This window comes from Drosophila obscura, unplaced genomic scaffold (assembly GCF_018151105.1).
Source record: "Drosophila obscura isolate BZ-5 IFL unplaced genomic scaffold, ASM1815110v1 contig_200, whole genome shotgun sequence".
Taxonomy (NCBI): Eukaryota; Metazoa; Arthropoda; class Insecta; order Diptera; family Drosophilidae; genus Drosophila; species Drosophila obscura.
The window spans coordinates 4,296,505-4,310,639 of record NW_024542791.1 but is presented as its reverse complement, the minus strand read 5'-3'; the positions used below and the strand labels follow the sequence as shown (position 1 = coordinate 4,310,639).

The 14,135-nt window shown below is 43.5% G+C and overlaps 3 protein-coding genes across 4 annotated transcripts; 2 read left to right on the top strand and 1 right to left on the bottom strand.

The window, feature by feature from the left end:
- Nucleotides 1-7,690: 7,690 nt before the first annotated feature.
- LOC111078540 (secretion-regulating guanine nucleotide exchange factor) lies at nucleotides 7,691-9,534 on the top strand. The gene is made up of 4 exons (XM_022373265.2): nucleotides 7,691-8,002; nucleotides 8,110-8,361; nucleotides 8,424-9,196; nucleotides 9,324-9,534. The coding sequence occupies exons 1-4, from the start codon at nucleotides 7,985-7,987 to the stop codon at nucleotides 9,418-9,420; spliced, it is 1,140 nt and encodes a 379-aa protein (XP_022228957.1). The 5' UTR covers nucleotides 7,691-7,984; the 3' UTR covers nucleotides 9,421-9,534.
- Nucleotides 9,535-9,970: 436 nt separating this feature from the next.
- Nucleotides 9,971-12,275, top strand: LOC111078511 (mastermind-like protein 2). Of its 2 annotated transcripts, none has more exons than XM_041593745.1 (4): nucleotides 9,971-10,075; nucleotides 10,736-10,844; nucleotides 10,911-11,347; nucleotides 11,472-12,275. In XM_041593745.1, the coding sequence occupies exons 2-4, from the start codon at nucleotides 10,772-10,774 to the stop codon at nucleotides 12,027-12,029; spliced, it is 1,068 nt and encodes a 355-aa protein (XP_041449679.1). In that variant the 5' UTR covers nucleotides 9,971-10,075; nucleotides 10,736-10,771; the 3' UTR covers nucleotides 12,030-12,275. The 2 variants fall into 2 exon arrangements, with proteins under 2 accessions (XP_041449679.1, XP_022228915.2); XM_022373223.2 differs by lacking the exon at nucleotides 9,971-10,075 and adding an exon at nucleotides 10,482-10,648 and having other exon boundaries at nucleotides 10,738-10,844.
- Nucleotides 12,276-12,432: 157 nt separating this feature from the next.
- LOC111078579 (aspartic proteinase A3) lies at nucleotides 12,433-14,129 on the bottom strand. The gene has a single exon (XM_022373341.2). It carries the CDS (start codon nucleotides 14,106-14,108, stop codon nucleotides 12,918-12,920), a length of 1,191 nt encoding a protein of 396 aa, XP_022229033.2. The 5' UTR covers nucleotides 14,109-14,129; the 3' UTR covers nucleotides 12,433-12,917.
- Between the last annotated feature and the right edge of the window lie 6 nt (nucleotides 14,130-14,135).

Sequence of the window (14,135 nt, the reverse complement as noted above, 5' to 3'; positions counted from 1 at the left end):
GTTTAAATAGATTTTTGGGGACAGGAAAAAACAATGCAGATGCAAATGCAAATGGTAAGATGGGCGTGGGTAGGAAATTAAGTGTTTGTTGTGGAGATATTTGCACGAAAGGTTGAAGATTTTTCAGGTTTTAGCTTCTGAATGCTGATTGCGGGAATGGATTTTAGATTTTTTTGCGGGCGTTGTAATTAAATTCCTAAATTGACATTGGTTTAAGCAATTGTAAGTCATGCATTGTTGATTCCAAATTGAATTCATTTAGTTATAAAAGGGAGCTGCAGCAGTTGGCAAAGCTGCATTTATACTCGAACGATTACTCCTTTTTAAATGGTTTTGAATAAGTCTTAGTTCGACTCAAACTGAGGCCATTGGAGTGTATTTTCTATGGCTTGCTTTCAGTCGAATGAAGACCATTGCTAGATACAGATTCAATGGATTAATCAGTCCTTCAATCGGGCATACAGTTTCTTACGTCTGAATGCCTTTGGTATAGATTGAAGTTACGTTGCTCATAAGCCCTCATAAATCTGAAATACTCATTAAAATCCTTGCCAATTGGCCATTGAAACGATTTAAATTGCCAATTGAAATATCCACTCAATCGAAGGACCTAGAACCAGGCAGGACCGACGAGCACCGCCAGCCACTAATGAGGCAAGTCGGAGGGACCAGTTCCCATCCGGGCTAAGGGAAGCCCGTGCCGGGCCTAATTGCATTTAAATTGCCACTCGTGTTATGTTAACAAATAATTAGTTGCCCATTGGGCATGAAAATAGACCGTGCGATGGCAATGGCAGCAGTCGTCTCTCGAGTTCGGATTTAAGTTCAGCCAGAAGGCGTGGCCCAAAAGGCTGACAGCAAAGACAAGGACAATGCACAGACACACACACACACAGATAGAGAGAGAGACAAGCACATACACAGCTACAGAGCATAGCTGCACGGACAGCGGACCGCAGGAGCAGCAGCAGCAGCAGCGGTGGCGGTGACGGTGGTGGTGGTGGTGCCGGTGCCTCATTTGCATAAACTGCGCTGCGCTGCGCCACTCCAAGCTAAATGCGGATTGAGGAATATCCACGGATTCAAATACAAATACAGTTTCAGAGCCATACTTAGGCGAAAGTGTAAGTGTGAATGCAGGGATCCAACTTTAGGCGACTTGGGCAATCCATTTAAGTAATTGAAATTTATTTCAATAGTTTATCGAGTGCTCTTTATATGTAGATCTTTAGATTTCAGTCTGTTCTGTGCAGATTCGATTTTAATCTGTTCCATCCGCTGCCCCACACAATTTTCTACCCCACTCATTTGTGTATTTGCACTACTCAAATGTAATACAGGACCTTCAACTTATTGGCTTATCAGAGGTCAACAATAGCCCGATGTAAGGCCCATGCTGAGCAGTCCAGCTATTAAATATTCATACAAATTCAATGAAATTTTGCCAGTTGCCATTTGGCTTTCGTAGACAAGCTTGCGTTTATTGCACACAAATTAATTATTAGTTGGAAACTAATACAAAACAGCAAAGGCATTGATAATACCAACAATGCAGAGCAGGAAGAAGCCAGAATAGGAAACGGAAGTGACTCGTATATACCCCCACGTTGTGAAATGTGTTAAAATCTCTAAAGATTAAATTGCCTTTGCAGCCAGAGACAGACAAGTTGATGATGATGATGATGATGGGGGATGGGTATTGCGGATGGATGTTGGAAAAGGACTACGGGTTGGCTGGTTCAGACTGAAGGTGCAGGTCATCAATATCCTGTCAAGCGCAACAAGGCAGAATATTCACAGATTTCCGACAATTTTACAGTGGGTTGGAATTGGAATATAAGTAATTAATACTTATAGAATGTAGAATAGCGAATGCTGAAAGGAAACTTTGCATAGAAAGTAGCTGCGAAAGTATTCCAAGTCTAACCCCCAAATACCATGGGAATAGCTCATAATTCTGACCACTGTGCGACGCATGCTTCGTGTTCGTAAAAAAACCAAGACAGAGAGAGAGAGGGAGAGGGAGGCATGGAACGGGAAAGCATGCGAAAATTTGGCTAATACGGAATGCACGCTAAGAAATTCAAAGTGCATAGATTAAAGCGCAATGAAATTGGGCAAAGGGCAATGTGCGAGCGCCTTCCTGCCAGAAACTGCAGGGACTTCAACCTCAGGAGCCAACGAATCCCAGCTCTTCCTGGTTCCTCGCCACCTTCTGCCAGGACGAAAGCAAACTTAATGCAATCAAGCTTAATGCAGCGAAACGGCTGCCCGACGATGACGACGACGACGACGAGGCGACGCACAGTGCGGCGGAGTGAGGCGAGATTTTAGAAGTGAAGAAACCAAAGCAGGAGCTGCTGCTGGTGCTGGTGCTCGAGCTAAGTGAATCCTTTGGGTATATACCTGCGGTGAATTTTTAAGCAATTTACATAATAATTATCGAGCCAGAGTCAGAGACTACCAAGCTGAGGAAATCCAGCAGCAAAACCAGAACCGAACCGAACCCAAGGCGGGCTCCCACGTGTCAATTATCGAACAAAACTTTAACTAAGTTGATGCTTGACTTTGTCTGTGGTCCCATGCTTGACTATAAATTGGAATTGAATATTTAATATCGATGAATCGGATTGCTGGCAACGAGAACGTGATACAAACAAAGCCAATGTCACCTCATGGAGATGTACATAATTGAATGCCTGGAACCACTGGATGTGGGATATGGATGTGGCATACAACTTAAGCAAACAAAACCGTAAAGTACTGAGAGTACATGCGGCGTAATAACTACTTATAATAATACACAATAGATAGGTCTGAATGGTGCCAGTAGTTTCAGTTAACCTGAACTGCCTTTCAAAGGAAAACATCAGCTTGGGGATCTTTACTTTCACAAATTATTACAAATACAAATTTAAGCGACACACTTTCCTGTCTTAATGCAGATATTTTTACCTAGTCAAGATAATTAAATAATAATAATATTAATCATATAATAATCATACAATATTGCCAGATTGAGGTTTGGCTAAAGAACAAATTCCTCATCCTTTCCTCAAACTGCCTCCTGTTACCTCCCATACCCTGACCTGTCAGGGCGGTGGGTGGCTGAGCAGGGCTGCCAGCATATTCCCACAAATAATATTACATAATTAATTAATTAATAATATTATTTTTATATATATTATAAAAATATAATATATATTTTAATAATATAATATAATATAATATAATATATATATATATATAATATAATATAATATATATATATAATATAACATAGACTCAAACTACTTTTATTTCATGTTGCAACTAAAATTAGCTTTTATTTTGTCTAGAATCTGGAATATCCTTCATTGCCAAATAATTTCAACTTTTGTGCAGGAAAGAAAGAAAAACTTTAAGTCAATCGGGAAAAACAATTTTTGAAAAGTGCTTTTGCTACAAATCCAAGCGTAACGAAGGATTTTGAAAAATATTTGACATTTACATTGTGCAGGGGAAGTGCCACAGCAGGACACTGGTGGTAAGGGGCAGGAAGCAAAAAGAGTGAGAGAGCAGGAGAGCGGGAGAGCGGGAGATGATGTTGAGCGGTTGTTTAACTTAAATTGCTTTGCCGGCTGCCTGACGGTGGTGGCGGAGGAGGATGGGGAGGAAGAGAAATGGCGAAACAAAAGCCAACAAATGCAACTTTGCTCAATGCGCTTCCGTTTCCGCTGCCTCTCTTCATCTTCTACCCCACCCCCGTCTCCCTGTTACCCGCCGATTTTCACCATCGGTTCTACGCCGAGATGGCTCCCCTTTTGAGGCAACTCCTTGGCACAGCCAAACTTTGGCATTGTTGTCTTTGGCTGTTGCTTGTGGCAATCACTTTCATTCGCTTTTCCACCCACTCCCCACCGCCCACTCACCCCCTCTTTCCACCTCTGGCACTGGCTGCCGCTCCTCTATTTTCTCCGCAAGAACCACCAAACACTTCCGTAGGACCCCCGCAACACCCTCGACTATAGCAAGTCTACCAGCTCTAACAACCCCAGAAACCTCCATCTTTTGTATCAAAGTTTAAGTATAAAATGTTGCTTCCTTTTTTTTATATTCCTGCAGCGGGTACTCTTACTTTGAGCTGTTGTTTGTTGACACTGTGGCTGTGCAAGTATTTTGAACTGCATAAACTCTATATATAGTTGGTTGACATGTTCAGCTATAGTTGGAGCTAAATAAATTAATATATTAATCGCTGGAACGGAAGATCCATCCCCAGGGGTAATTTCTTGAAGGGTATCTAAATCTTCGGCGCTGGAACTATCACAGCTTGTTTGGCTTTACGCCGTGTGGAGCTGCTTTGCAAAAATATACGAGTATTTGCTGGCGTCAGTTAGGTTGATTTACCCCATGGAATTGCATACGTTTTTTGATTGAGCAATTACGACAACGACCAGGGGAGGGGGGCGGGACCGGGGGCTACAGGCAGCCGGAGTGAAGTGTAGCGGAGAGAGCTTTTCAAATTTCATTTAAAGTGTCAGCCACACCGAGAAAATATTCCATTTTCATAATTTGACAGGCATTGCGGCGGGGGCAGAAATGTTCGGTTGCAGTTCCATCAGGCCAGCTCCCCTACCCCTACCCCAACACACACAAATTACTGCAAGGGACTCGACTCGTATGCGTTTGAGTGTGGAGAAGGGGGTGCTGTCATTTGGAAAAGGATGTTTTGGATGCTGGACAACAGCAGAAACCGCAGTCATGATTAGTGGTTGGCATGACTTTTGTCCTGCTGATAGCTGGGTCCAGAGGTGCTCAGGAAATACTCGTGCCGGGCATGGCAAATGCCACAACAAAAGTGCAGCTTAATTTTCAGTTTATGTGCGGAACTGTGATTCCACTGCCTGTGATGTTGAATCCAAGTTTTGTTCGATTTATTCCAGGCTGGGTGCAGCTCTGTTTCCACCTGTATTTCCGATAAGTTAATTACGGAAATCGCTTGCCAGCCAATGACATTAAAAGAGCCAAAAGTATAATTGCAAGTGCCAATCGGCAGCTGGCCAGCAGCCGCCTAACCACCCCCAACCCTCCTCAAACCCTCCATCCCTTTCAGCAACACTCTTACCACTTTGGCTTATCACACGTTGGCGTTGTCCTTGCCCCACGCCCTGCCACATCAAGTGCTGCAACCGCAGAAGAGGGGGAAAAAAACAGAAAAAATGCGGAAAAGAGGAAAAACAAACAAAATGCAACTTGCAATGAAAATGAAACCGCAAAACGGTAAGGGACAGGCAGGAAGAGAAAAAGCTACGTAAGCCATTTACTCGTTAACTGTTAATTCAGGGCGGGTGGAAAGCCAGCGAGCAGGGGGCAGGGGGGAAAATAGAAGGACTGCTGCGAGTGAAAACGTGCAGGAATGGAATGGCGACTAATAACAAAGCGACACGACAGCAGCGACACAACACATTTGCACATCAAATTAGATTTAATTTCGAAAATAGCTGAACAAAATGTCTCTTTTAGCAAAAAGAAAACAGTAAAGAAAAGAAAACAGCAGGGAAAAGTGACACAAAACCGAGTCAACACGCTGCGGCCACAAAAAACCAAAAAGAATGTGACAACCCACAGACAAAAGGTCGTAAAGAAGCCAAACAAAAAAAACATACAGAAAATGGAGTCACGTGTCCCCTACGCTTAAATTACTCTACTGGGATCAGGAAACACACACAGAGCCGCACCACACACACAAATGCAAGTGGAAGAATATAAAAAGTCTCTTTTGGAATACATTTATTACTGGCCTGCGTAAACTCCGAATATTCCCAAAGTCCTGATATTGGAAAAAGTCTTGTATTTGAATTTAACATTTTGGCGCCTACTGCTGCTGCTGCTGTTATTTAACAACACTGAACTGTAATTAAAATATCGATAGCTTGTTAACAGAATGCTGTTAGCTAACAGCTCACAAATTAGCGCCAAATGTTAAAATTCGAACACTTTTATTTCAGGCCTAATTAATCAGATTTAAGTGCTGGCTTTTATGTGTTGAAATATAAAACTATTGTTAGCTTTTATTTGATTTGTCACTATGCTTTTTTATAGAACGTTGCCATGTGTACAGTACACTTCTCATTCAAATTTCTGTACTCGGCTTTACGGGCTCTTCCGTCATATTTTTACAAGGTGACCACAGGAAAACGGTCACAATAACCCTTCTTCATATTCGCGCCAAGCACAAAGGATAACAATTCATACTGGACACACAAAAAGCGAGCAAAAAGCGAAACAAAAGTAAGCGACTACGAAATACCCTGGGAAAAGTTGATTCTATTATTTTCCCCAGTGGTGGCACTATCCAATCAAGTTCTCTCCCTTCATTTATGGCTCTATTCTAATTTTGATTGCCATGTATGCGGGGACATGTTAATTCCCTTTGAATTTAATTGACTGCCATTCCCATTTGAGTAAGATTTCCATTCCATGCGAATACGAGAGTCGCCTCCGACTGCCTTCGCTTGCATGTGGAGCTGCCGTCTTGGTTGTGGCATGGCTTGCCAACGGGTGGGTATCAAGTGAAAATCATCAGTTTTCATTTGTGGCGTTTAGGGACGGCCAGCACCTCGTGCCGTAGGTGTGTGCCTGCCTGCCTGCCTGGCGACTGTTTTGCATTGCAAATTCGGACGGACCTCATAGTGCATTCTTCACATGTGCAGGCGGAGCGGGGGGAGACTCCATTGCATGCTAGCCGAACATGGAGCCTTATAATGTCCTGCTGTTAGCAAAGTTGCGCTTTTGCTTTCCTCTGTGGCCCGCCGAGATTTCATAGTAATTAAAAGCCAGCTCCCCTGTAAATTGCACAATCTGGATGAGTATACCAATAAGAAGAGCTGTCCTGCAGCAGATTAACTTGTAAATTTTAAGACTGGAATGGAACTTAATGAAAATAAAGCTAATCAAAGGTTAATTTAAAAAGTTTTCAGCACTTTCACTGTAGGGGATGCGCAATTCGTTGCGTTTGCTCGTTTACGTCCTTCTCCGGATCCGTCTTGGGCTAACTAGCGTTGCTCGGTTGACAATTAAAACTTAATTAATACTGCATGCACTTTAGCCTTCGCCCTGAACTTTAATGGCGCTTAATTACAATATATTTACATGCAATTCACGTGATTTCGTGGCGTACCCATTCGATTACATAATCGCTTTTTCCATTCACTCAAACCAAATGAGAATTTAGCCAAAGACCCAAAGACAGAGCCAAAAATTATGCAAAGATAACATTTTAATCTCATCTCAATTCAAATGGTTACATTGGCGCGTAACCGTACAGAAGCAACAGCTGTCTGCTGTTAACAACTCTGTTATGTTGAAGGTTATGCTGCCAGACAGATATACCGGCAAAGCAGACTTGTTGTTGTTGCCGAGCTAAGCAGCTGATTGCAAAAATCTAGCCTTAAATAACTACAGCAACAGTGCTGCTACTTTCATCAGAAAAAAAAGTTTAAAATACGTAATTTATGGTTCTACCAATTTCCGGAGTGATGTGATTCTGACATTAAAAAAAGGCTGAAAAAAAGCCAAACACATATCTATAAATATCAAGAATTCCCGCTTCCCGCAGCTGGTCTTTAAAAACAGCCAGATTTGACGGAGAAAAAAAATCGAAGTCGGCAGCACTGTCTGCGTGCGTTCTGCGTTTGTTTACATTTTACTCTTTCCCGTGTGCACACGTCCGAAAGTTGAAAATATTATAAAAACCCCCAACAATATCAAAGTAATTTCACTTTTACATGAGCAGCCACAGGCAGAACAACGCGTCCGGACGGCAAGCAAGTCCCAGTGGAGGCCAGAACGTAACAGAAGTGCAGTGGAGCCCCCAGCCATTGATACTGACGGTGGAACAACATTTTTGGCGTGACTGCGGCGTATTAAATCAGCGTCAACGACAGAGCGTGAAACAGCAACCGGAAGTGCAGCGTGAGGCGTGCAACTGGTGGCCACCACAATGGACGTCTTCGCCTGGGTAAGGAACGGAACCACGCCACACGCGCACCCAAAAGAGACATCGTCGTACTGCCATTTGAAATGCAAATTAATGAGTGATTTCCTCCTATCGTTTTTTGTGTGCAGGGTGCCAACTCTCACGGCCAGCTCGGCCTTGGCTTTGAATCGGAGTTGTGCATGACACCGCAGCGCCTCACCAGACACTCCTTTGCCCCCCAATTGGTGCGCTGCATACGCGGCGGCGGTGGCCATGTACTCATCCTGGACACAAACGGACGGGTGCATGCCTGCGGCTGGAACAATCGCGGACAATTGGGTCTGGATTCGATGGAGGACTGCCACAATGAGTTTCGGATGATTCCCACAGAGTACTTTGAGGTGACACAAATCATGCCGATGGCGAGCTATCAAGGATCAGTTTCATCTTGTGACTCTTTCAGGAAGTACCTATGGAGACCATTAGCTGCGGCTGGGACATCTCTGGAGGGATAACGCTGACGAAGCGCCTCTTCGTCTGGGGCTCCAATGCTTTCCAGCAGTTGGGCATCTGTCAGCGTGGCTTCATGGCCGTCCGTCGGCCCTTGCCCGTGCGTCTGCCCAAGGAGGAGCCCGCTCTGGCCATCAGCTTTGGGTTGCGCCACTGCGCCGTGCTCACGCAGGACCACAAGATCTATGTGTTTGGGCGGCTGCGCGTTATGGATCCACCGCCCATCGAGCTGGACATTACGGCCACTACGCTGCACCGCTGCAACACGATGAAGATCCAGGTGCACAATCCGAACGAGCTGCGCATCGTTGCCCTCTCCAGTGGCCAGCATCACATGCTGCTCAAGTGCGTGGACTTGACCCAAGCGGCGGGCAGCACCAAGCGAATTCTGTCTCTCGGCGACAACAAGTTTGGGCAGTCCAATGCCTTTCTCTTCGAGGATGATGTCCGGCAACTGGCCGTAGGCTGGACCCACAATGCTGCAGTGCTTCAGAACAATGAGATCCTCATGTGGGGTCGCAATTGCTATGGACAGTTGGGCACGGGCTCGATTAGTGAGCAGCAGGCGGTGCCCAAGCCATTGAGTCTTCAACTACCGGAGGGTCAGACGCCTGCTCGAGTGCACATGGGTGCAGAGCATGGCTTGCTGCGTACCACAGCTGGTGAAATCTATACTTGGGGCTGGAACGAGCACGGAAATTGTGGCAACAACAGTACAGAGAATGTGTAAGCATCGACAACCTGTACCTTCTGGCAGTGGTTTGGCAGTAATGCTAACCATCGAACCTACTTACTCATATCTTTATATGCTGTGCATATCAATTGCTTAATTTTAAATTCAATTACTTTTCAGATGCAACCCCACGCTGGTGGAATTACCGGGACGCGTGAAGTTGGCTGGAGCTGGCTCTGGCTTCTGTTACGCCATTTCCGAGTCGCCTGTTAACTAATTTTATAATAGCTTAAATGTCGTACAAATGTAGAAAATCTCTGCCAGTTGTTGTTGCTTTCATCTTGTTGAAAATGGATTAATCAAATCAAACCAAAAATATATTAAAAAGATTTCCATGTAAGTGTGTTTTCGTTTCTGTTCTACACCTCTATTAGGGCTGTAAAACCATCGATGGTCGTGCTATCGATGGTTTAAAACATTGATAGATCGAGACTTTCATCGAAAACTTTCAAAAATAATTTTAAAAAAATAAAGCTTGCGCTTACAGTATTGGAGCGGATGTTATGCTGCGATGCATTTCGCTTCTCTAAGCATTGCTCACTATAATTATTGCATCAGCTTCACCTCTTCTTTTTACTCAACAAAATTGTACAAACTATTATTTTTGGTCTGTGACTTTACAGTTGTTAGAAGATTGCATCCTTTCATTCATTTTATTGACTTCAAAATTTTTCACTGAAACGATATATCGATGTTCGAAAAAAGCATCGATCTATCGCACAATTATAAAACCATCGATCCTATCGATAGTGCCATCGATGGTTTGACACCTCAAGAAATTTTACTTGAACAGCCGCGAAATTTTCGTTTGTTAAATTATATGTGAATAAAGTGCATTGTTTTTAAAAAAATTTAGTTTTCTTGTAAAAAAAGGTAAATTAATAGTGAATGGTTAATTTTCATATATTTTATTCAAAATTTGCGTGAATGGGTAAAGGCACATGCTACCAGACAGAGGAGTGGATGCATTTGATGATATTTTGTAGACTTAAATGTGCAATTGGAGAATCATCAAAGTGTAGTGAAATTCGCATAGATATTGAACAGAATTTGCAGATGTCTCATTTTAAGACTTCTGTGGACACTTTCCCACGGCGTTTTTCGTTTACCAATACATGAAAAGAAACAGCAGTGCTGCCAATAGTTCGTTCACTAATACACACACAGTAAGCTTCCTCGCGTCCCTATGTGCGTGTGGACCTTTGACTGGGCAGCACTGCCAGGTCGGTCAGGGTAGCAACAAAATAAAATCAAATTCCGCGAAACTTCAACGTGTGCCTGGCTGTATTTGTGTAGAATATCAGGCGTTCATTTTTCTCACAAATCAAATGTTTATGTCTGTAACTGATCGCCATAAACAATTCCCACATATAAACAAATGCAGAGGCCTGGGATCTGATTACTCCCATTCGAAAGTTTTGCAGCCAGACAGAAGCGGACAGAAGGTTCTCATTCAGTACCTTGCGACGTCGAACAGCGCAGCAGTGTTATGTTTTTTATATAAAATTAACTCCCGATAATATTTGCCTTTTAGGTTTTGATAAAATTTTAGTAGTACCACAAAAACGATGTCGGAAAATAATTTCAATCGTAACTATTCGGATGATGACGATACCAGCGATGCGGTCGCTGCTACTGAGGGTGTGTATTTTATATATATAAACTGAATCCTCATTGAAATAATACATTGGTTTCTTTCGTGCATAGCAAACGTTTCGAGTCAGGTGACCAAACGGATCTGGCAGCCAACCATCGAAGATTCAACCGCTGGAGTCTGGGAGCCGCCAGAGAAACCCATGCCCCACGTGGAAGAGGAAGCTGCGATGAGTCCAGAGGCTAAGGCGGAGGCTCAGGCGGTGAGTGAGACTGCCTCTGGCTTCATACGCGAAGTGGAGCGTTCTCTCTATGGGGACAAAAGCAAGGATCCGGAAGATGGCTCTGCCGAGTACTTCAAGGCAGCCGAGAATTACTCGCTATTTGGCGACAATTTCATGGACTTTCCAAAGAGCCCCAGCGTGGGATTAGCTGACGACCAGCACAGCAGTCCGCCGCCGGGGTTTGAGCAAAACTCCAGTCACTCGGTGGTCTACGAAAGTAGTCAGATTGCCGCATCGGCTGGAGTGTCGGGCCATAGCTACTCGGGGGTAAGTTGCCTCCTTGAACTTTATGTTTTTTGTAAATATATATATATATATATTTTGATTTTCTGCAAGTTCTGTTGATCTTTTACGGCACATGGATAAAAACCAAACTCTGTCCGTATTTTAGGGACCCTCCTCATCTGGAATGGGCGGCTTTGCAATGCCGCAGCACAAGGGGTATCAGCAGATGTCGTCACCGCCGCCGATTCCTCAGCAGCATCCACGTCATCCTTCGCCAGTGACTGTGGCTAGAGCCATAGCCGAGGCAGCAGCTCTGGCTGGAGCTGGGGCTGGCATCGACATTGGAATGACCGGCCATGGACATGTTCCCACTGCCACGGAAATGGCCATCGGGCAGCTTTATCAGCAACTTATGAATCTGAACTTGAATCGTGCCAATAGACAGCAGCAGCAGCAACACCTGCAGCAGCAGCAGCAACAGCAGCAACAACAGCAGCAGCAACAGGCCAATCAACTGCTTCAGCAGCAGCATCAGGTGTCCAATCCTGGTATGGCGGCTGCCGCCATGATGTATGCCAATATCGAGCTGCAGCAGCAGGTAAGCTTGCGTCAAATACAGCTGCAACAGATTCGCCATCAGCAGCAACAGCAGCAACAACAGCGTGCAGTACGTGGCATCTATGGGGCCAATGGAAAGACAGCACCTCCCAAAGATCGCAAATAAGCAGAAGAAATCTTATTTCAACCCAAAAGAAGGCACACAAAAAATGCCAATATTTCTAAAAAAAACACATTTTACATTACATTTTATTCAGATTCGTCTTTATCAAAGCCTTCGTCAGCGTTTCTCTATATTTCTGGCAAAAAGAGAATAAGGGACTGATTGTCTTTTCAAACAACAAAATCTCAACACACAAAAAGGCTGTCATGGTCATGAACAAAAATAAATAGTCTTCTGTCTTAGTAACATATTTATACATATAAATCGAAGAGCTTCCAACAAATATTTTAACCTAGAAAAAGTGTTTTAACAAATATTTTAACTAAAATTTCACTTACACACAAATATTATTAATAGAATTTAACAAAGCGTATAATCGCATACGAAGAAGAATTTCCCAATTCGTTTCAATCACAAAACATGCAAAAATAAATAGAATATGGGTACAATAGATAACATTCTGCATTTGTAAATGCTGAATTAATTAAATCTTGCATTTTCTATAAATATTCTAAATCCAGATACCGATTTTCTCACTATGTACACAAAAGTAATCAACATTTTAAAACCAAACAGAAAAGAATCCACAAACAATAATGTTATTTAAATATATTTTTTAACAATTATTGTATTATAGAAACGATTTTTAAATACAACAAATTACAGGGTTTTTAATAGAAGTAAATGTATAAGGAAAGTAAAAAAAATTTTTTGTCAAATGTAAAATCTGAGATTCAATCTCAGATTGCATAAAGAAAATCAAATGGAAATAAAAGAAAGGATTTGCTAACCAAAAGATACATATGTATATATGTTTGCAATAATTTCCACATATCAACCACAAAAATCGAACTTATTTTTAAAGAAATATAATGGATTTTTTGTTAATTTTTACTTGGCCTTGGCAATGCCGATCCGATTTTGTTCCAAATCAAACACCAGATAGTGTTCCCTGAAGAAGACATCTCCGATGATCCAGAAATTGAGGCCCGCCAATTCCATAAAGCCCGAGATGCAAACATTCTCCTCAAAGGCAATTATATATTCCTGTGGTCTCACTTTGAACTTTTTGCCAGCGATGCCGAGTTCCAGCACAGGCAGATAGCTGATTCGCCCACATGGCACCTCCCAGAGGCCGTTGGTGGAATTATATGTGGCCCCGACTTTGGTGTTCAGCTGCTTGATGTCTTCAGTGGGCCCAATTAACAGGGAAGTACCCGAATCCATGATGGCCTGGCAACCGTTGCAACGACGACATTTCTTGGAGGGAAAACCAATGTAGTCCATTGTAAACTTCCAATATTTCTGTTGGGTTACGTTCACGTAGGTCAAAGAGCCTTGGAACAAACTCGAATTAAAGCCACCCAAGATCAGTGATCCACCATCGCTGGTGTTGCTCTTCAGGTGGAACGAGAAGATCGGTTTATCGACCAATTTCTGTTCGATCATCGAATAGAATGGAGGCGTTTGACCTGTCGCGGCAATAGCCTTATATGCCATGCCAAAGATCCCATCAAAGCTGCTGCATGTGGCCGTTTGGCTGACCAGCCCGAAGCCCTGGTTCTCTATTGAGATCTGCTCAACGGACACCGTATCCGACGCAATCACGCCGCTCACTTTTCCAATTCCATATTTGATGCTGAAGGGATTTCCATTGGCTTTGAATGTCTTCGATTTGGATGTCTGGAATACAGCGTTGCCGCAGGTCTTGATGCAGGAGGTGCAGTTGGAGTTTGGTATCCACAAGTCCGAGGAGCCCGTATCGAACTGCACGGTAAAGGGTTGATCAGAAACAAGGCAAGGTCCGTAGAACTGAGTTTGATATGCATTAAAAAGTGGTTCGATGGCTTCTGAAGGTGTGCTGGTGCTGGTGCTGCTGCTGTTGCTGTTGCTCGGAGGTGATGCTGTGGTTGATGCCGCTGATGTCACTCCAAACTTTCGTTGTATGTGCCTTCGGCTGGCCCAGAGATGTCTGGCGTGTGGCAGCCTACGGTGCTTGTGTCGCTGCATTGTAATTCTGTGAAATGCATCGCTGCCACAGACAAGCACACAGAGGAGCAGAATTGCGACACGTTGATTCATTCTGAAACTGTGGTTAGCCGCCAGTCC